General features: G+C 34.5%; 1 protein-coding gene and 1 long non-coding RNA gene across 2 annotated transcripts; both read right to left on the bottom strand.

Annotated features, from left to right (window-relative positions):
• Positions 1-225: 225 nt before the first annotated feature.
• Positions 226-16,989, bottom strand: LOC137806577 (uncharacterized). Its single transcript, XM_068606778.1, has 10 exons — positions 16,448-16,989; positions 14,848-15,330; positions 14,597-14,754; positions 14,292-14,375; positions 14,122-14,174; positions 3,361-3,442; positions 2,268-2,375; positions 1,938-2,061; positions 1,629-1,714; positions 226-738 (listed from the first exon to the last, which is right to left on the bottom strand). The coding sequence occupies exons 1-10, from the start codon at positions 16,818-16,820 to the stop codon at positions 517-519; spliced, it is 1,773 nt and encodes a 590-aa protein (XP_068462879.1). The 5' UTR covers positions 16,821-16,989; the 3' UTR covers positions 226-516.
• Positions 16,990-20,121: 3,132 nt separating this feature from the next.
• Positions 20,122-21,828, bottom strand: LOC137805802 (uncharacterized). Its single transcript, XR_011080239.1, has 3 exons — positions 21,250-21,828; positions 21,050-21,140; positions 20,122-20,650 (listed from the first exon to the last, which is right to left on the bottom strand). It is a non-coding gene; the product is annotated as an uncharacterized lncRNA (long non-coding RNA).
• Between the last annotated feature and the right edge of the window lie 1,001 nt (positions 21,829-22,829).

Raw genomic sequence — 22,829 nt, 5'->3', positions numbered from 1 at the left:
AAATTATCTAGTACACGTTGGCAATTAATTTGTCAAGTTCTCTAATTAAAAATTTGGAGGAAGTTACAATGTTCAACTTCCAATAAAACAATACATAATTCCTACTCTTGACTAGGAACTTGCTAAACAATGTCTTAGCGATATTGGTCAAGATATTAAAAGAAAAACATATATATTGTTGAAAATCATATACTGAAGTGCATTAAAATTCATAAAAAGAACACATTTTTATGCATTCCAATTCAAAGATTTCCCTTTTCATTTTTAACCAGTGTCCTAAGCACACGGGTTAGCATTTGTCTATTAATTACAAATGAAGCTGCTATCTGTGGGTTCTAAGCATGTTGGAGATTGTTATACAAAACGTAATAAAATCCTCAAAACTGATAAGTAAAAAGAAAAAAATCAGATGCCTCTCCAATTTTTTCTTTTTTTCATTTTCATTTTCCTACCCCTTTAATCCCTCACATGTTCAACACGTTGTAAAACTAAGGTATTTTGCAATGCTTAAAAAATTCAACCCATTTTGTGGGAGACCTTGATATAGTTTAGAAGTCGTTTTAGAGCATTACCACTGTCGATGGCCTCTCTGGCTCTATCCAGCGCAGCAGATATATCTTCTGCACCATCAACTCCAAGCAAGTGATCCACAACTCCAGCATTCAAGACAATTCGATCATACGCTGGTCCTTTTTCTCCCAAGAGAGCAGATAAACCAAATTCAATGTTCTTTGAGACCTGGAGTTCCAAAAGGGAAAAATGATAATAATGGCAGTTAACATCTCACAATGTAAAACAGACTACACACTAGAGACCTTCTACCTGCAATGACATTACATTATATAATAGTTTAATGAGACTTAACATTTGACATTTCAACACATCACCAAAGAATAAACTTCCAGACAAAATTCACGAAATGGTCAGAACAAAGTAGTACAATTCATAAATGATGGTCCTCCTAGTTCATTGATAAAATAGCACACGCATGCAAGGAGTAAAGATAATTTATGAAATATATTATTCAAACATTGTGTTTGAAAGTTAGGTAGGTAGATAGAACTCAATACAAAAGACAACAGAACTCACCAAGAGATAATTAATGCTAGAATGACTAGCACAGAATCAGAGATCTTTCTCATGGTTCATAAATTGAAATGGTTACGTATTTTATTTTCTATCAGAGTTTTCTTAAGTTTAATTTCAGTCAATCTATGTTGGAGATCCCATATTTAGTAAAGATATGACTAATTTACAATATACAAGTAGAGGCAAACCTCATATTATAAGTTAGAGTTTTGTGAAGAAGAGTTAGACTCTAATATGGTATCAAAACTTATCCTAACTAGATTTGTTGGGCTTATTATACCATCCACTATCGGATTCTATTAGACTACTCACAAATATCTATTCCCACAGCTGGAATGTCCAATCCTCTGCATGAGGGGACATCAAAATTTCTTCAGCTTTACATACATACATGTTTAATAAAGGCAATCTTTACAACTGCAACAGAAAAATTTTAAATATATTGGGAATAGTTAAGTGCAAACATATTGCTAATAAGTTTCAAATATAGGATAGAATAAGATCAAAAGAAGAAAATACAAAAATCTAAAGAACGTTACCGATCTATCAGTTCTTGGTGTGTCTGTGGGTTGGAAACCGTACTCCTTGGCATTGACTTCGAGATTAAAACCTTGACGTGTCACTCCTGCAATATAAAAAATAAAAATACTTTATGGGCATCAATCTAAGATATGATGTAGTACAGAATTATCAGTTCGCTGATCAGAAACTGGCATAGTGACAGGGTTGTCAATTTGCTTTGAAAAAAAAAACTAAAATAATAACATTTATAGACTTGGACATTATGAAGAAGTAATCATTTAAGTTCGCAAATAATACATAGAAACAAACAAGGAACCAATACATACCACCAAGGTCAATTGAGGACGAGACATCAAGTGCACGGAACCCTGAACAGTAGTTCACAGGAAGTCCCCTAGTTGTGTTAGCTGATCGCAATCTTGTAGTCAATGAGAGTCCCCCTTCCTCTCCCTACATAATGAGCAAAATCAACGTGGTGTGGCTTCTTTTGCTAAGGTGTTAGCAACTTCCGATATTAATATATAATATTAGGACTATTTAACCAATTTAATAAGAAAACAAAAGTTCATAATACAAGCAAATCAATATTTTTATGTTGGAAAAGAATGATAACAAAAGGTTCACAGACTGAGAAGCATTAAAAGTGGAATCCCAACCTTCACTACCAAACCTGAATGCACTCCCCTTCTTTTCATGAGCATTAACAATGGCTCTTCATAACCTTCATGATAAAACCCAGCTACAAGAGCTTCCTTGCCACTTGCCTGTTGAAAAATGTACGTTTTTAACTAAATAGGAAAATGGTGACTTCTATGAAAAAAAGGAAATCATGCTTGGTAACCCCATAACTTGGGCCAATTTCATTGGTTAAGGTTTATAGGAGAAAGAAAAAGAAAATTTTCATCCAATTCATGGTCTCTTCCATTCAGTTAAGACTTACATTCAAAATACAGAATTTTCATATACTACAACAACGACAACAGTAACCTTGCCCCACTAGGTGAGTCGGATATATGAATCATACCATGACATTGAACTTAAAACCAAATTCTTAGTCATATTATTCACCATTAGATCCCTTATAATAATTTCACCAAACATCTTTCATGGTTCACCTCCTAAACCCTTTTCTTACCTCCTTTTACTTTTCTTACCAAGTCATGATTCCAATACTCATATAGGCTTTAGCTAAAAGTGAATAAACAAACAGTTTTTTTTCATGTGAGACTAGTGTGTGGTATTTATTTCATTTGAGCAACCACAAGCTTTTATTTTTTAGGCTTTTAAAAAGAACTCCCTTTTGGTATTTTCAGAATCAAAGAACCAAAAGAAGAGTTAAGTTTTTAACTTGTTAGCACTCCTTAGGTTGAAACCTACATTACTTAAGTAATTCTTCCACATAAAATTATTCTTCTAAAAAATTCAAATTTGTGCTAAATTGACCGTTAAGTTATTTATTGATTTCTTTGGTAATTTCATGCACAAAAATCTAATAACTTGTTAATATGGTACAGGGAGTGCACAACTAAATGTCCTATGTTATCAAGGAGAGGAAATATAATGTGATAGTAAAATCACCTGGAAAATTTACAAATAACCTTTTTTAACAAATAATGGCTTATGATACATCTAAAGACTAAAATTAAAAATAGATTATTCATTGGTGAATTTAAAATTGTTAATGTAGAATCAAGTTATAAACTAAGAGATTAATAAAATTAACAAAAGAAAAACAAGTCTGCATCCCACCTTTACATATTGCTGAACCTTTTCGGTTGATGCAAGCGGAGGCCGTTTCTTTATGTGCTCCCTAATCCCAATTAAAGAGTAGCTGTAGGGAAAAAAAGAGGGGGGTGGAGAGGGGAAACAAGTTTAATCTCCATTCCAAATAGTACTGTTATAAACTTGGTTCCTGAATACAACTCCCCTATATATTATTAAGGGATATTATAATTTCACCCTTTATGGCTAGCAGCATTAGTCTTTGTTAGTATGAGTTACAAAATGACTTATATACCATTTTTAACAATATCCACCCACCCATATTAATCGACCCCATTCAATCTCACTGCTATTCTTGTTGTATTTTACTAAAGTCATTAGAGACTTAGGGTATTCTGGGTAACCCAAGTCCCACATCAAGTAGTATGAGATGTTGGTGGAGAACTTGAATGGGTTGGTTCTTCCCCCTTCAAAGATAGCTTTTAAGGGAGGATGCAACATAATAACAAATGCACCAATAGGGATAATAGTGGAATAGAACATGCCAATTAGGTTAAAATAATGGAAAATAATTGTTTTGCTTCTCTTTTCTCAACATCAGAACACAACTTTACCCTCACTTTTGTATCTATGTCCATCTTTTTTTTCTCCTGATTCAAATATTGGACTAGTCCATATAGTTTTACCACACTCAATAAAGTCCCCATCATTTAATACTGTTTAATGAAGTGCCCCTAGTTTTCATAAAATGCAAAATAGTCCCTACAATTTCAAAACCCGGTAATATGGTCCCTATTTGGTTTAGTTTCACTCCTATGAGAAAGAAAAATTAACTAACAGAGAAATTTGCATTATACCAAAACTTATGGGCTATTGAACAGGGACTAGCTAAATATTTGATTCAATCTATAATTTTAGTATTGTTGAGTGAGGAGAAATTATTAAGTTATAAGAGGATATTGTACTAATTAAAAGTGTGTTGTGATAAGAGGATATTGTAATAATTACAAGTGTGTTGTAGTAAGATACCATAGATCCCTTTGCAATCATTACTTTAGAGATAGAGTTCTCGATATATTGATGCTAAAGAATTGTTTCACTCATTCAATTAAATAAGATATTTTCCCTCATACAGCTTTTTTCAATTTTGTATCAAAGTTCCCCATCTTCAGGGCTATGCTTCCGCATTCTTCCATTGTCTTCTTAGATGCAGCTTCCTTCTAGGGTTGCTTGAGATGCACCCATTTCCTTTGTTTAGCTGGGTTGCCTAAAGTGCACCTAGTTTGTGTTTCACTTGGCTGTCACCATCACCACCATCGCCGTTGTAGCCACCAACTTGACCAATGTCCAAACCAAGAGGTTCGTCGTCCTCTATTTTGAACTCCGGAAGTCACACCGTCATCAAAGTTGTCACACTCTCCCATGCGCGTTTACCTTATATGTGTATGGGTTCAAGCTGATTGAAGATATCAAAACTGAAAGCATAACCTTGCCAGATGAATTTGTGTCCGAACTCTTGATCGAAAAGCTTCCACAATCTTGGACGGATTACAAACAACAACTGAAGCACAGACACAAACAGATGTCACTATCAGATTTGATCACCCACATCATCATCGAAGATACAAACAGGAAGGAGTGCGCTGCTGCAAAGGCCAAAGCTTTGTCTGCCAAAGCAAATGTGATAGAAGACAAACCAGCTCCAAAAAGGTACGAGAAAAAATTTGATCACAAAAAGAAACCTAATAACAAATTCTCTCGTCCCAGTGGAACTAACCTCACTTTCAAGAAAAAGGGTAATTGCTTTGTCTGTGGAAAGCTAGGTCATCATGCACCTCAGTGCAGACATAGGGCTAAAAACGAATATCTTCCTAAGGCAAATCTAGTCGAAGAGGAAGATACAATTGTGGCAGTTGTTTCACAAGTAAACCTTGTGACAAATGTGAGCGCAAATGGGTGGTAGACTCTGGGGCTACCAGACACATCTGTGCAAACACAAATGTGTTTACCTCCTACACAAGTGTGGGGGATGGAGAAGAACAAGTATATCTTGATGACTCCAGGACAACTCCTGTCCTAGGAAAAGGAAAAGTTCTTTTGAAGCTCACATCTGGTAAAACTCTGGCTTTGAATGATGTGCTACATGTGCCATCAATTAGAGTTAATTTGGTCTCTGTGGCATTGCTAAGCAAAGTTGGGGTTAAAGTGTCATTTGAATCTGACAAGATTGTTATGACAAAAAACAATGTTTTTGTGGGAAAGGGATATTGTGATCAAGGCTTTTTTGTATTAAACATTTCTGAAATTATGAATGAATCTAAATCTTTTGCTTATATTGTTGACTCGTATGATATATGGCATGCTAGATTAGGACATGTGAATTCTTCGTATGTTATAAAATTGCAACGACTAGGATTAATCAACAGGCATGACAAACAAAATAGTAAATGTGATGTATGCGTAGAATCTAAAATAACGAAGAAAACATGTCACTCTGTAGAACGTCAAATTGAAATTCTTGGTTTAATTCATACCGACCTTGCTGATTTAAAACAAACCATGTCTAGAGGTGGTAAAAATTATTTTGTAACTTTTATAGATGATTTTTCTAGATACACCAAAGTGTATTTAATTAAACATAAGGATGAAGCTTTTGACATGTTTTTAACTTATAAAGCGGAAGTAGAAAATCAACTGAATAAGAAAATTAAAAGAATTAGATCAAATAGAGGTGGTGAATATGTTTTATTTAATGATTATTGTGTAAAAGAAGGTATTATTCATGAAGTAACCCCACCGTATTCACCTGAGTCTAATGGAGTAGCTGAAAGGAAAAATAGGACTCTTAAAGAAATGATGAATGTCATGCTTATTAGTTCTAATAATCCTGATAATTTATGGGGTGAATCTCTGCTTACCGCGTGTTTTTTGCAAAATAGGATACCACATACGAAAACTGGTAAAACACCCTATGAGTTGTGGAAAGGTTATCAACCTAATTTGAAATACTTAAGAGTGTGGGGGTGTTTAGTTAAAGTGATGTTACCTTATCCTAAGAAAAGGAAAATAGGCTCTAAAACATCTGATTGTATGTTCTTAGGATATGCAGAACATAGTGTTGCCTATAGGTTTTTAGTTCTTAATAGTGATATAATTGAATGTAACACTATAGTACAGACAAAAAACGTTGAGTTCTTTGAACACATCTTTCCTCTAAAGAGTAGTGGTACATCTGAACAACCTATAGATAGTGTTAGTGATGCCTTGAGTGAGGATGTTAAGAGAAGTAAAAGACAAAGAAAGGAAACATCTTTTGGAGATGACTTTTATACTTATCTAGTTGAGAATGATCCAATAAGTTTTTTAGAAGCTACTAGTGCTCCTGATGCTAAACATTGGGATAAGGCCATTAAAACTGAGCTTGATTCAATTAAGAAAAATAATACATGGACCTTAGTAGATCTGCCTAAAGGAGCAAAACCCATTGGTTGTAAGTGGATCTTTAAGAAGAAGTACAATCCAGATGGATCCATAGAAAAATATAAGGCAAGATTAGTTGCTAAAGGTTTTACTCAAAAACATAACATAGATTACTTTGATACTTTTGCACCTTTACTAGGATTTCCTCTATCCGTGTGTTGCTAGCATTAGCATCAATCCGTAAGTTAGTAATTCATCAAATGGATGTTAAAACAGCCTTTTTGAATGGTGAATTAGAAGAGGAAATTTATATGACTCAACCTTAAGGTTGTGTAGTCCCAGGTCAAAAGGAAAAAGTATGCAAACTTTTAAAATCTTTGTATGGTTTGAAACAAGCACCAAAACAATGGCATGAAAAACTTGATAATGTTTTACTTTGTGAAGGTTTTTCTACCAATGATACTGATAAATGTGTGTATTCTAGATCTGAAAATGGTGAATATGTCATTATATGTTTGTATGTAGATGACATGCTAATTTTTTGTACATGCAATGATATAGTTTTTCAAACAAAATTGTTTCTTGGATCTAAGTTTGAGATGAAAGACATGGGTGAAGCAAGTGTGATTCTAGGAGTTAAAATCATAAGGAAGGGAGATAGTATATTATTATCCCAAGAAAAATACACTGGGAAACTTCTTAAGAAGTTTGGTTACTATGACTTTAAGTCAGTGAGTACCCCTTATGATGCTAATTCTAAATTAAAGAAGAACCGAGGAGAATCTATTTCTCAAACTCAGTATGCCCAGATAATTGGGAGCTTATTGCATTTAATGAGCTTTTATAGACCAGATATTGCTTATGCAGTAGGTAGATTGAGTAGATACACTCAATATCCTAGTCAGGATCATTAGGATGCTCTAGCGAGACTCATGAAATACTTAAAGAGGTACAATGGATTATGCCATTGAATATAGTGGATTTCCCGTTCTGCTAGAAGGGTACAGTGATGCTAATTGGATCTCTGATTCAGATGAGACAAAATCCACTGGTGGTTATGTATTTACACTTGGGGGTGGTGCAGTTACATGGAGATCAGCCAAGCAAACTATTATTGCAAGATCAACGATGGAATCTGAGTTTGTTGCTCTAGAAATGGCTGGTAGTGAAGCTGAGTGGTTGAAAAACTTCTTAGCAAACATTCCTTTAGGAATGAAACCAACCCCATTTGTATCAATGCATTGTGATTGCCAATCGGCAATAGCTATAGCTAAAAATAAAAGCTACAATGGAAAGAATAGACATATACAATTGAGACATAATTTGGTGAAACAGCTGTTAAAGAGTGGAACGATTTCTATTGACTATGTCAAGTCAGAACGGAATCTGGCAGATCCTCTGACAAAACCCCTACGGAGAAAAATGATTTTAGAAACATCAAGGGGAATGGGACTTAAGCCACTTGCAAACAAACAAGTGATGGAAACCTAACCTTTGTGATTGGAAATCCCATGAATAAGGTTCATATGGGTAAAAACAAATCACTTGTTAGTTCTGCTAGCACTAATATTGATTTTAAATCAATTTTGTCCATTCCTATGGTGTGTGTGAAAGTGCTAGATACTGCATAATCAAGAGGATAAACTTTGTGGTTAAAATTCAGAGGTTAAAGAGTTTTAATGATTTACAAAGTTTTAATGATTTTCATATCCCTTATGGGTGGTGTATGATTTGCAGCATACACTTGATGAAATCACCTATATGAGTGTCAAGTGGGGCCGCTTGCAGGAGATCTTGGCAAGATCTCTATAGCACTCATGAATATCAGGCACGCGCATGGCCTAGTAGCGCAACACAGCGATAACAGCAAGTATTGTGGGAGTGTATTGTGATTGATAAACTTCTAACACATACTAAGTGTCTTGGTTTATATAGCTTGTTATACCAACTACACTATGTGTTAAGTTCATCAATCTAAGACTGGTTCATATAGCTTGCTATACCAGCTCTGATGCATTACATCTTAGATGAACCCAATTTTTTTTCTTCTTTTTCTTTCTTTATCTTTATCTTTTGCAATATGTGGGGGATTGTTGTAAACAGAAAGTATATATTGCAAAGAAACATAAAGCAGATATTGCAAACCCACGGTGCCTGGTCATGCAGAAGTTGTTGGAGAACGTGGATTGAAAAAAATGTCAAATAGAGTTGTGAACGTGGATTGAAAAAAATGTCAAATAGAGTTGTGAACGTGCAACAAAAACAAATTAGGTGCAACAGCAATTGAAATCAGTTATGGAGATGGAAAAAATCTTTGATTCCTCTCCCTATATAAAGAGGGGTTCCATCCTCTCCAAATTCACATCTCTCTCATTCACTCTCTTCATCTTCTTCACCCACCACCGTGAAGCTTCTTTTCTCCTCTCATTTTTTCACTTTCTCTCTCCTCACTTATTTTATTTTATTTTAAGTTTTATATTGGGTTCCATTGGGTATTACTCTTTTAAAGAGTAACTTGCTAGTTCTGATCCTCGGAAATCTCCTGGAAGTTCCTGTTGTATCCTGGGGGACTTGCGCAATACACCGCAGGTAAATCCTTACGGACAGTGATTACTCACGCCTCGGGAAACCAATTTTGTTCGTTTTAAAGCCTATTTTTGTTTAAAGTGGGGTTAGTTCCACTAGGACGAGAGAATTTTTTATTAGGTTTCTTTTTGTGATCAAATTTTTTCTCATACCTTTTTGGAGCTGGTTTGTCTTCTATCACGTTTGCTTTGGCAGACAAAGCTTTGGCCTTTGCAGCAGTGCACTCCTTCCTATTTGTGTCTTCGATGATGATGTGGGTGATCAAATCTGATAGTGACATCTGTTTGTGTCTGTGCTTCAGTTGTTGTTTGTAATCCGTCCAAGATTGCGGAAGCTTTTCGATCAAGAGTTCGGACATGAATTCATCCGGCAAGGTTATGCTTTCAGTTTTGATATCTTCAATCAGCTTGTGATATTCATTTATCTGGATTTTGATTTCTTTGCCTTCGATCATCTCCCAGCTGTAGTAGTTTGCAATTACGAACCTTTGTCTGACGATGTCTTCGGTAGTATATTTAAGGATAAGAGAATCCCAAATATCTTTCGCATTCTTATAAGAAGCATAAACATCGAACAGATCGTTAGATAACACACTGAGTAAAGTGTGACGATATACCTTATTTGCATGGGTCCAATCGTCAACTTGTTTCGCAGGCGTGGTTGAGTCGGGTTTGGAAGTTGTAAGCAACTTCGTACATGTCCAATAAGGTGGACACGCGTTCCTGCCAACGTCGGAAACTCTGACCGGTGAAGACTTCAATTTTGGAGACATCCGGAAATGGTTTCGCAAAAATGGTTTGCGTTGTGGAAACAACATTTGACGGTCCTGTAGCAATGTTGTTGTTGTCCGTATTTTCAGCCATAAGTCCTTACGATTGTAGCAAAAATAGGCTTTAAAACGAACAAAATTGGTTTCCCGAGGCGTGAGTAATCACTGTCCGTAAGGACTTATCCGCAGTGTATTGCGCAAGTCCCCCAGGATACAACAGGAACTTCCCAGAGATTTCCAAGGATCAAAACTAACAAGTTACTCTTTAAAAGAGTAATACCCAATGGAACCCAATATAAAACTTAAAATAAAATAAAATAAATGAGGAGAGAGAAAGTGGAAAAATGAGAGGAGAAAAGAAGCTTCACGGTGGTGGGTGAAGAAGATGAAAAGAGTGAATGAGAGAGATGTGATTTTGGAGAGGATGGAACCCCTCTTTATAGAGAGAGGAATCAAAGATTTTTTCCATCTCCATAACTGATTTCAATTGCTATTGCACCTAATTTGTTTTTGTTGCACGTTCACAACTCCATTTGACATTTTCTTCAATCCACGTTCGCCAACAACTTCTGCATGACCAGGCACCGTGGGTTTGCAATATCTGCTTTCTGTTTCTTTGAAATATATACTTTCTGTTTACAACAGGTTTCACGTACCACCCATTTCCAAAGCTAGATAGCAATTCTGACTGTCATTCTTGTTACCGCTTGCTTTGCCATAATCAAACTTGAGGTGGTTGTTCCAGACCTGCCCTTGTTTACCACTTTCGCCTTGGGTGCGTATCTCCTTTGAAAACGGCAATATTGTTCACTCTTTCTCTAAATAAAAAGGGGATAAGCCATCTCTCTCCTTTGAAAAGGGCACTATTGTTCACATTTCTCTGGAAGAAAAAGAGGGGTAGGGGCCTTAAGGCATCTTTATGTTTAGCATGGCAACTCATCTAAGCAATGTTGATCTTCCACATTCTTCCACATTTGTCTAATGATAGTCTATTAAGTCATTCAAGTGTGATGTATGTCAATTTGTAAAGCACCATCATGTCACATGTTTGGTTTGGTTCATGCTGATATCTACGGGTTTGCATAAACCTCTAGTATATTTGTTGCTAAACGGTTTGTCATTTTTATTGATAATTGTACTCATGCCATGGATTTTCCTCGTGAAAGGAAAATCTGAAGTTTTTACTTTATTCGTCAAATTTTTCAGTATGATAAACACACAATTTGGAAAGTCTGTTAAACGTTTGCATTCTGATAATGGAGGGGAATATGTAAATCATGACATGTCTAAATTCCTTTTGAAAAATGGTATTGTTCATAAACTCACATCAATAGATACAACCACAACAAAAATGACATCATTGAAAAGAGAAAGCAAGCATTTTCTTAAAGTGACACGAACCCTTCTCTTTGAAATATCTATCCCTAAATCTTATTAGGGAGAGACGGTCCCTACTACTACCTACTTATTAAATTATTAGCCTCTCGAGTTTTAGATGACCTTAGTTTTGTTGAGTCTACGTCTTCCTTTTTTCCATTTGTTCCCTTTCTCTCTAGCCTTCACAGTCGGATTTTTGGATGTGTTGTGTTTGTCCATATTCATAGTTAATTCCATGGAAAGTTAAATCCTAGAACTATTAAAAACATATCCATTGGTTATGCCTCTGATAAAAAGGGTTATCATTGTTACCATCATTCGAGTCAAAATATTTTTTACTTTTATGGATGTCACTTTAGATGAAACTAAATCCTTTTACATGTGCCCTCATCTTCCAGGGAAGAGATCTATAGAAATTGAGTCTCTTAAGTCATCATTTCTCCCTTTTGGTACTCCTAGTACTTTGCCTGGCACATCTCATATGGATGCTTCTAAACCTGCTTCCTAACAAGGGCAACTTTTGTCCTAGAATCATAATCAACTTAGGAAAATAGTTGTCTAGAGAATTTCTTCCATATAATATATTAGAGGAGACAAAAGCTACCCAACTTGATCCAAGAATAGGTCCAATTGTCTAAGCCAGGGGTAAGTGTTCACTCTTCTAACGCCTTAGAACCTTTGCAAAATTCTTTCAATAACCTTGATGATCTACCTATTGCTTTGAGTAAAGGAACTCGATCTTATACCGAGTATGTTATTTCTCATTTTGTGTCCACAAAACACCTTTTTGTGCAGCACTAAAGTTTCCTCTCTACCATTGATGCAATTAGAGTGCCTACTCAGCAGTTCAAGAGCACCGTGAGAGTTGTGTACATGCCATGAATGAAGATATGAGTGCCTTAAAAAGTAACCAAACTTGGGAGATTGTTAACAGACTACAAGATAAAATGGCAATAGGACGCAAGTGGATTTACAATATAAACTATAGATCTGATGGCACATTGGATCGTTACCAAGCAAGGTTAGTTGCTAAAAGGTTTAGACTTATGGTGTTGATTGTAAGGAGACACACGCTCCAGTAGCAAAGATGATTATTGTTAGAACCATTCTCTCATTAACAGCTTATTTTGATTGAGAATTGCAGCAATTTGATGCAAAAATTGTTTTCTTGCATTGACATTTAGAGGAAGAAGTTTACATGGAGATTCCACTAGGTTTTAGGTTTATTGAAGGGAATAAAGTGTGCAATTGAAGAAAGTCTTGTATGGACTCAAACGGTCACCCCATAAATGGTTTGGTAGACTCACTCAGGTTATGATCTCCATGTAGTATGGATAGGGTGAAGGTAACCATACTCAGTTCATGAAGCCTTCCTTAGAAGGGAAACTTATTCTACTTTTGATCTATGTGGATGACATGATTGTTTCAGAAGATGATGAACATGAGAAACGGAGCTTGAAAGAAAATCTTATTACTCAATTCGAGATGAAGGATCTAGGAAAATTAAAAAACATCATTAAGATAAAAGTAGCTTACTCAAAGAAAGGCATTTTTATCTCCCAAAGAAAGTATCATCTTGATCTTCTCAAAGAAATTGGTAAGATTGATTGCAAGACCACTAGAATTCCCATAGTACAAAACCATAGAATTGGGTGTGATGAAGTTTTGTTGTGAGTAAGGGCCAATATCAAAGATTTGTGGGGAAGCACATTTACTTAGCCCACACCAGACCTAACATAACTTATGTTGTGAGTGTAGTTAATCAGCTCATGAATGATCCAAAAGAACGACATTTACAGGATGTGAACATAAATTGTTGTTCAAGAGGAATGGAAAATTAATAATGGAGGTGCATGCTAATGAAGATTATGTAGAATCTACTACATAGGAGATCCACCACAGATATTACATGTTCTTGGGTGGAAATTTGGTGACTTAGAGAAGTAAAAGACAAAATATTGTTGCAAGGTCTAGTGCAGAGGATGAATTTCGAGTTATGGAACATGGGGTGTGTGAATTGTTATGGCAGAGAATTATTCTAAACAATCTTAAAGTGACATGTGAAGAGCCTATAAATCTGTATAGTAATAATAAATCAGCTTTTACCATTGCTCACAATCCAGATCAACATGATAGAACCAAGCACATAGAGATAGATCAACACTTTATTAAAGAAAAACTAGATAGTGGTCTTACGTCGCTTCTTATGCCACATCTCGCCTTCAGTTAGCACAGATCTGTCTACAAAAGGTCTTCCTACAAAATGATTTCATGAACTCATATGCAAGCTGGGAATCTTAGATATCCATTCACCAGCTTAAGGGGGACTATTGAGTCAGGAGAAAATATTTTGTGAGTTAGAAGATATTGTAAAAATTTATAAGTGTGTTGTAGTAAGATACTAGAGATCTCTTTGTAAGCATTACTTTAGGGATAGAGTTCTCTATATATGGATGCTAATGTATTGTTTCCTTCATTAATTCAATAAAATTGTTTCTCTCATTCAGCTGAATTCTTTTCCATTAGTATAATATTCCCCATGTCTATAAGTAGAAGGCTATACCATACATAACTTCTATACATAAGTTAATCTTTAAAAAATTTAGAATTCAAAATGTTTAGTGAGATGCTCATACAGAGACGGGCGAGCTTCACGCTGACTTACATAAGCAAACCCAACTTCATCATCCTGGAAAGACAAAGATCACAAATAAATTTCAACAAGATAGTGAGGATAGAAGCTAAACGAGGATAATGAGAAAAACACTATGATGGTCTAACATTATTTTCTGGAAAAAAAAAATACCTCAAGAAGTTTTTTGGCCTTGGAAGGGGATAAGTTTACATTTGCCCCCATAAATTTCAACATCTGCTCTTCAGTTACACCACCCTAAAAAATAAACAATAGTTTGTTCAAGAAATAGAACATGGTTTTGTATGAAATATCAGCAGATAAAATATCAAAGAATAGAAATTCAGAAGTAAAAATTGACTTTGAAAATGCACTTCGTCGGCTCCAAGGATAGAATTTCAGAAAACTTCATGATCAGTAAGCATCTTAGTTTCTGCTTAAAGAAACAAAACACCCAACACTTGGAAAACAATTCACACCTTAGGTGCCATCCAATCTACACCATGAAGTAAGCAAGACTCCCCATAGCAAGATCTAACCGCAGCAACAAATAATGTACTCCTGAAGAAGCGTGTATTACCATCATAAGGTTCACCGTAATGAGTCAATGATCTAACATCAGCAATAGGAGGAGGGCCTGAGAATCAACTCACAATAATATTAACAAAAAAGATTCTTATTTGCGACAATTAAAAAGAACAAAATGGAATAATCGGGTTAAAATTCATACCAATTTCATCATCAAATGCAAGGCAGTATGCTTTTAATTCGCGGTCAGTTTCACGGTTCATGCGTTGACCTATTAAAAATGCAGAAAGCAAAGCCTCACTTACTTTCTTGGGCTCTTCATCTCCCTCTTGGAAGGGAAGGACATCCTTTAACACACCTTGCACTTCCTCGAATCCAAGATGGCCACCAGCCAACACCTCCCTAAGAGCACCAACCAATCGCATCTCGCTGGTGCCATTGCCAACATATTGCGGCCCAATGGAACTTCCCATACCCATCATCAACCCTTCTGGGTCTGCAATGAATATCACCTCAGGTGGAAGCACTCTAACCAGAAGTGGCCAGAATGTCTTCATTGCACGCATTTCCCCTTCACTCCATTGTGTTGCCTCAGGAAATGCATTTCCGCGGATTGTCATCCCCGCAAAAAATGCCCCAAGTTGTGCTTTAGAAACTTCATCTTCATCTTTCATTTCTCCCCTAGCTAAGATTAAATACAAAGTAATAAAATCTCAAAACAATTTATTTTTTTATTTTCAATGACTCTAATATAGCTAGTAAAGAAAAGCATCATTTCAACAAAAACCACCTATTCGATATGATTGTAGGGCTTCATTCAAATTTGATTATGATTATTGATTACTAACACTTGACCTCTTATGCACAGATACTCCAAAATCAGTGACAGTCCATATTGTACACCTACCAAATACTGGTAAGCGTGTCATACAGAGGCTTAAGTATCAGAACCTAGATGTTTCATATTGTGATCCCTTATATTATAGAGAAAGATTTATTTTCATAACTGAATCTATCAGTTTTATTTAAATTTGACTACATAAACGCTTAATACTACTAGTAATATGATACCAATGCCAAATCAAAATAAATATTGATTATATTATATTAAGCAAAATAAATTAATTAATTGAATATCAGAAATATATAAATATAGTAATGACTTATTTAACATATATAATGTATTTTAATTCATTGAAATTTTAAATATTCAGTAATGGTATTGTTCTGGTATCAATGCAACATAGCACTTGACTAATACTAGAGTCCTATGAGCTGATATACATACTTTGGAGGACAGAGTGTAGCCATAATAATTGGGGTAAAACACCATTTTGGTTCCTAAAAAATATAAAACGATATCATATTAATTCCTCGAACTAAAGAAATTTAAATAAATCTCTAGGATCACATCAGTCCCTAAACTTAACTCTGATGCATAAAAAATGTCAATATTTTCACTTCAGTCACTTGACTTCTTTGAATTTTGAACTAAAATAATTAACAAATTGTAACTTCAAGGTTACAAACTGTCTCAGAAAATGCAATACGAGGAACGCAGTGGATTCACAAACAAACACTAAACTGATGATTTGCCCAAATAACCGATGAGAAAGTTCTCAAACATTTGAGATTGTGATAACATAAGTATGGCAAATTGTTAAATCTCAAACCGTCCATTTTCTAATAAAACAGTATCAATTTGCTCTTGTATTGTTCTCCGATTCTACTCTCACTTTAGAAAAGTAAAAACCAAAACCACGAACAATAACACATCAATGTGACGTGAAAGAAAGAGGAACCTGATCTGAGGATTGTGTCGAAGACCTTGAAGGCTTGTTGCTCGTCGAGGGGGCGAGTCTGGGTTGGGCCAGTGCAAACCCTAGCTTGGGCCTCCATCACAGTCTGGTTGGGCCTCGGGAGTGCCGAACTGCGATACGAGGAAGACAGCGCCGGGTTCCGAACGTCGAACTCCGGAATCCCGAATTGCTCGATGGTAGTGGAATCCAACGTGGCCCTCGGCTGCAGCGTCGAAGAGAGCCTTCGGCTGATCCAGCGGTGGCGATGGAGGTTTGGGAGGGGGCGAAGCTGAAAGCGAGTGTTGCATGGAGGCTTGCTGGGGAAAATGGAGTTTGGTAGGGAAAGAAACGGTTCGGGATTAATCACAACTTTCATCGCTTACAAGTATTCGTTATTAACGATGCTTTTTTTTTCTCTCTCTCTCTCTGCCTCTCTGGGCGAGGTGGTTGACAAGCTCGGAAGACCAGCCTTGTGAAGAGAATGCTGAATGATAAGCTCAAACCTCGGCGCTGATCTCAGTTTTTAATAAACAAAGAGTTCCCCACTCAAATATAAAAATAAAAATAAATAAATAAAAAATCAAAAGTCAAGATTTCATTTACAAGCCCGTGTACTTTTCCAGATTTATCCCTCTGCATAACGTTTTTTTTTGTCAGACGTGGCACGGTTCCAGTTATTATTTACCCCAATAGCACACAAAAAGCACAACATTTCTCTGACTTTAATTTTTTAGGTAGAATTTTGTATAAGGAAAATCCAATCCTAACCGTTGTTTTATTTGGCCCTTTTTGGAAAGAGTCGAGATTCTACTGAGGAATCCAATGGTCACTTGATTTCTCTTTTTTTTTTAGAAAATACAAGAAAAACATTAGAATTAAAAAATATATATTTTTATCTTAAAAATATTAATTTTAATAATTAATTTATGGAAGATATATTTTAATCAATATTTAAATTAAGGAAATAAATGTTATGATATATTTTGATGACAATTGTAACTTTAATTGTTTTTAAAATTAAAATTTTGTTAAATATAACCAATTTATTAAGTAATTATGTTGTGAGGAAATCATTAATAGCAAAAACAGAAATTTTATTATTATTTTTTCATTTCTGTCTTATGACATTTGTCTTATTCAAATTTAAAATTTAGTGTATTATCGTTAAAATAATTAAGAAGTAACTGAGGCATAACGCGTGAAGGAGTTTGTCACTCATGCGTATTAAATGAAGACATCTACTTCTTAGTTGTTACGTGTTTTAATCACTTGTTTTAATATTTTTTATATTTTCAGGTTGAATTATTTATTTGAATCATCTCCTCCAAGATGATAACATGTGCATGTGTAGAAAAGACTTTGACATTAATACGAATGATTAAATAAATGAAATAGATTTAAAATATGAACGATGTATCTCATAAAGGTTAAAGATGTTAAACGATTCAATATCTTATACGTTTAATATTTATTAGATATATCATGATAAGAAAATTTGTGAGTTTTAATTATTATAAGATGTAATCAGATTTCTAACAAAGTTGTTATAAGTCTAGAATTAAAAAAAAATATTAGACAGTTTATTAAGGTTAAATATGTTAGACGATACTGTAATATTAAAATAGTTAAACAGTATCTCAGAGTTAAACTCGTTAGGTAGTTTCTGTGTTCAAAAAGTAAAGTCAAACTATACAATATTAACACATTAGACAATTCAATTATGCATAGACTCGTTAGATGTTCTCACAATACAAGGACAATTTAGACGGTCTCACAATACAAGGACACGTTAGACAGTCTTTGGATGCTCAACATGTTAGATGATTCCAAAGGATAATATGATTTGGATGAAACAACTATCATGAACCCACTAGACATTCACTTCGTTGTCTGTATGTTAGTCAGTCACTTCATCTTCTACGCGTTAGACAGTCTAACACATCAAGGAGTATCTAAACTCGATTTTATGTTCTTAGAATGTTTTCTAACATTATTTGATTATTTCGAACATCATTTGATAACATCTGATCATACAAATCAACATTTGATTCAAAATAACTAATAAATTATTTATAGATAGTTTTCATATATTGAACATAAAAGAGAGCAATTCAGAAAGTATATATCTTGATTTGTCTTAATGATTTTTTTTTATTGAAATATTTCTTCTAAGGTGGCTAATTCTATCATTTGGGATTGGGAGTAATTAGTTTGAACTCTTATGTATTTAGGTGATATTTAAATATGATATAATATTATGTTCTTGATTAATTATTGGTATTGTTGTTTTGTTTCTACTAACTCTTGATTTAGAATCTTAAATCTGACTGAAAAGTATTTTTAGGGTTCTAACCTAAACAACAATATTTAACATATTTGAATGCTAGAAATAGACTTGAAATGTTAATTGATATCAACGTTTGAGCGCGACTCTAAGTTGTTTTTATAAATATGAGAGGAATCGATATTTAGGAAACATTCTTAATAATTTTATATGCGAGAAATCGATATAAATGAATTTTATACAGGCATCAATTTCAACCAAAGAACTTAACACATGAGAGTGAAAAGATGAAACCTAATATCTATTTTTCCAACTTGAAGCAACTAATTCTCTTCTTGTTTTCTTATTAATCATCGCCAACACAACCATTTTCAACACACTTTTAATTGTTCTGTTATATATTTAGTGAGCATTGTACTTGATAATGAAATTGTTCCTTGTGGGATCGATATCCGTCCTTAGGGACAAATTATTACTTCTGACAATGCGATGCACTTGCCGTAAAAAGTCATCAACGGTGAAGTGCAGATTGCAAGCCTCAATCGGTCATATTCGATGGGCTATATAAATACCTAGAAGACAAAGATGAAAAAGAACAAGAACAACACAAAAAAACATTTTCAAAGTGAAATAAAAGTTTGTGTGAATGAGAAAGAAAGTTTTGCATTGTACAAATTATATTTGTTATATAAAAGCGTCTAGTGAATTGGATTGTCTGCTAAACCTTGTAAATTCTTCACACAGTGAAATGTACCTAGTGACCTCTTAAGATATAGGAAATACGTGTACGTGGAGAGGTGTAAAATACTTGTACTTGGAGAGATATAGAATATTTGTATTTGGAGAGGTGTATAATGCTTGTACCTAGAGAGATGGAGAATACTTGTACTTAGATAGATGTAGAATACTTGTTCCTTGAGAGGTGTTGAAACTCATTAGTGAAAGCTCTTAAGTGGTTTGCTTATTGGATGTAGCCCAAGTGGTAGGATGAACCAATATAAATTTGTGTATATTTGCTTCTTAAATGTTGTTTGTATTGTCTTTCAATTTCGCAATTTAAGTTTAGGCTCTATTCCCCCCTCTCCTTTTGAGTCAATTGCACCTTCATTAAATAGGTATGGAGATCTTATATTTATTTTCAAGTAAGATAGCTAACATGTAATAAGATTATAGTTGTTTACTTTCTAGCCTTTTAAGGTTGGTTGTTATGGCTTGGTAGATAGTCATAAAATATGAAATTATGCAATATTCACACTCTTCTACGGTAGATTTTGGATTACATGGGAGGTTTCATTATTAAGTTTATATGGTCAAATTAAATTATTTCTTATGCAAGTTGAATTTCTCTATCCATAGAGAAGTTGGTATGTTCATATATTATTGTCAATGGACCAATACATGCTCTCAAAATTTGAGCTTGGAATAAGAGTAGGAGTCATATGAGATTTTTACTTGATTAGACTCAGATAATACTTTTAACCATAACATTTAGCTTCACGTTTTTCATTAATAGAAATTGAATTTCAAAACTAGCAAAATAGGTGTAGAATCACATGAGTCCCTCAACTATTACATATTCTTACACAAGATGTCATTGATGCAAATGGCATGACATTTCAAGTCATATAGTTCATTTAAGAACCAAAGGTTGCCTTTTTTCCCTATAAATACCATGTCTTGTCATTTTCCCATCATGTACTTCATTATTGGTGGTGGTCTCTCCTTTTCACAAAGTCTTTCCATTTCAATACAGGAGATTTTGGAAAAAATGTGACATTTTACTCTTGAACTTCTATAGGATCTTTGATTAATCCCTCGATTTTTTTTGTTAGAAAGGATGAATCCATTACAATTTCAAGTCACCTAGGACCATGAACAAGTCACCTATCTTGAGAGTAAGAACCTTGCCAACAAGGATAACACTGGTACAAAAAGATAAATTAACAACGATTAAAAAGGACCTATAAAGTCGGTTTCTGAACTGTCGTTATTCTGAGTATCGTTATAAATGAATTATAACGACACATATAACCAAACATCGTTACTTTAGCTACTAAATAACTAAATTTTAATATATATATATATATAAAAGACAATTCCTCTTGGAACCGTCGTTATAAGTTATCTCTTTAAAAAATGGATGAAAGGTAGTCATCACCAGTCTAATGAGTTAAGCGAGGAACATGGAAACTCAATAATAAAAGTTGATAAATTAGAACATAAGGGGTTTTATTAACAAAACAATAAAAGAAGTACCAAATAAGGATTTCGTTAGGTTAAGACAAAAAAACAATAAAAAATGCAGTGAAAGAGAGGAGCACCTTGAGCACCGTCTTCCTTGTCATTGTTGTCGTTTTCTTCATCGTCGTCAGCTTCGTCCTTCACGTCTTCTACAACGAGAGTGTCGTCATCCTAACAACATGCTCAGAAATTATACACCAAACGTCAATAAGAGAAAGAAGTGGAATCGCGTTTTGCGAATTAAAACAAGAAAAAAAACAGAGAATTAGTGAGGGGGAACCTGGGGTTGGGGTTTCTTCCTCTATGTTGCGTCGTCAACGAAAGGAACCATGGTTGGGTGTGTCGGAGAGGGTGGGATTGGGATTTCGCAGTTTCACTCGGTGCGTGGGTTTTGATGGGCGGTGAGGGGGAGCACTGGCGCAAGGCTCCGGAAGCAGCACCGGTGGGGTTTGAGGCGCGACACGGTTGTCCACACAGGGTTGTAGTGCGGCGCAGTGGAAGGGTCTTGAGTCGCGGTGGACGTGGGGGAGTGGGGTGCAGCAACGCGTTGGTACGGGGCGTGGTGGTTGCAGGGGCGCGAGGCAAGTGACGTAGGTAGAGGGGTGCGGTGGCAGCTTAGGGTTGTGACGGCAGTGCGGGAGATTGGTGGCGTGGGGAGGTGGTTGCGCGGCGCAGGGAAGAATAAGGGGGGGCTTTTGAGAGTGAAGAGTGGGTAGCGAAGAAGCTTAAGTGCGAGGTTTTAAAATTCTGTAAATATCCCCTACACTGACAATCAAAGACAGTTCTTTATAAAACCGTCTATACGACCCTGTTTGTTTCTGGGCGGCAAGGAAAAGCAAAGTTTTACTGTGCAAAAGAAAACTCGAAAATCAATGTAAAAAGGCACGAAAGCCCAAAAAATTCGCATTCTAAACTTTTTTCGCTGAGTTAGGAAGAAAGTTGAATATATATATATTTTAATTAATTATTTATAATTTACTATTTTACCCTTTTTATTTTAAATAAAATATTACTATTTTATTTAAAATAGAATTATAATTTAAATATAAAAAATATAATTAAGATTATAAAAAAGTAATTCTTCTAAAATAACATAATTAATACTTTTTAATAATAAAGAAATAAATTTATATAATAATTATATTAATTAAAAAATTAAAAATTAAAATAATAATGTTATTTAATATAAAAATAAGTTTTTATCAAATATTTATAATTATAAATATTTAAATAATATTTTAAATAAAAAATAATTATAATTTATAAATAAATAAATTAAATTATTTTTAATAATTTTTAAATGTAAGGACAAATATGTAAAGTTACATTTTTATTAATTAAAAACAATACAATTTCAATCACACCCATCATCATAAACTTTCCTCACACTTTCCACTCTATTTATCTTAATCCAAACCCCTAACTTTCTTTACATTTTTTATTCAAGTCATCTCAAATCCACTCTCTAATCCAGAAAAAAGCATATAAGTGTCTAAAAGTGATTTATAAAGACGGTTCTACAGAGTGATTTGACGATGGTTTTGGTTTAACCGTCTTTTATAGTGTTGTGGTATTAATATTTTGTACTAGTGTAGAAATGAAAAATCACCAAAAAAACAAAGGTGAAAATCTTAAAGAAGGATTCTCATCTCATTATTACTCTTGAAGTTATTCTTAAGCTTGAGACAATATAGTTGACTTCTACAATAACATTATTATTAACTTGGAAAGAATGACTATCTTTGATAAGAAAGTATGACTAACTTTGATAAGAAAGTGCATAGTTTCTTCTTCTACTCTTCCAACCTTTTTATCATTAAGCCTTATGACAAAAATGAATGTGCTTGAGATTTTTTTTAC

The sequence above is a fragment of the Phaseolus vulgaris genome, chromosome 3, assembly GCF_000499845.2.
Source record: "Phaseolus vulgaris cultivar G19833 chromosome 3, P. vulgaris v2.0, whole genome shotgun sequence".
Classification (NCBI taxonomy): Eukaryota; Viridiplantae; Streptophyta; class Magnoliopsida; order Fabales; family Fabaceae; genus Phaseolus; species Phaseolus vulgaris.
The sequence above is the reverse complement of the archived record's forward strand: the minus strand, read 5'-3'. Positions and strand labels throughout refer to the sequence as shown.

Bases quoted from the DNA above. Each gene is read 5' to 3' on its own strand.
- LOC137806577 (XM_068606778.1), bottom strand. From the start codon at position 16,820: ATGAAAGTTGTGATTAATCCCGAACCGTTTCTTTCCCTACCAAACTCC. The intron at 14,755-14,847 runs GTATGAATTTTA...GTTGATTCTCAG, and splicing joins TGCATTTGATGATGAAATTG to GCCCTCCTCCTATTGCTGAT. The intron at 2,376-3,360 runs GTGGGATGCAGA...ATTTTTCAACAG, and splicing joins AGGTTCAGCAATATGTAAAG to GCAAGTGGCAAGGAAGCTCT.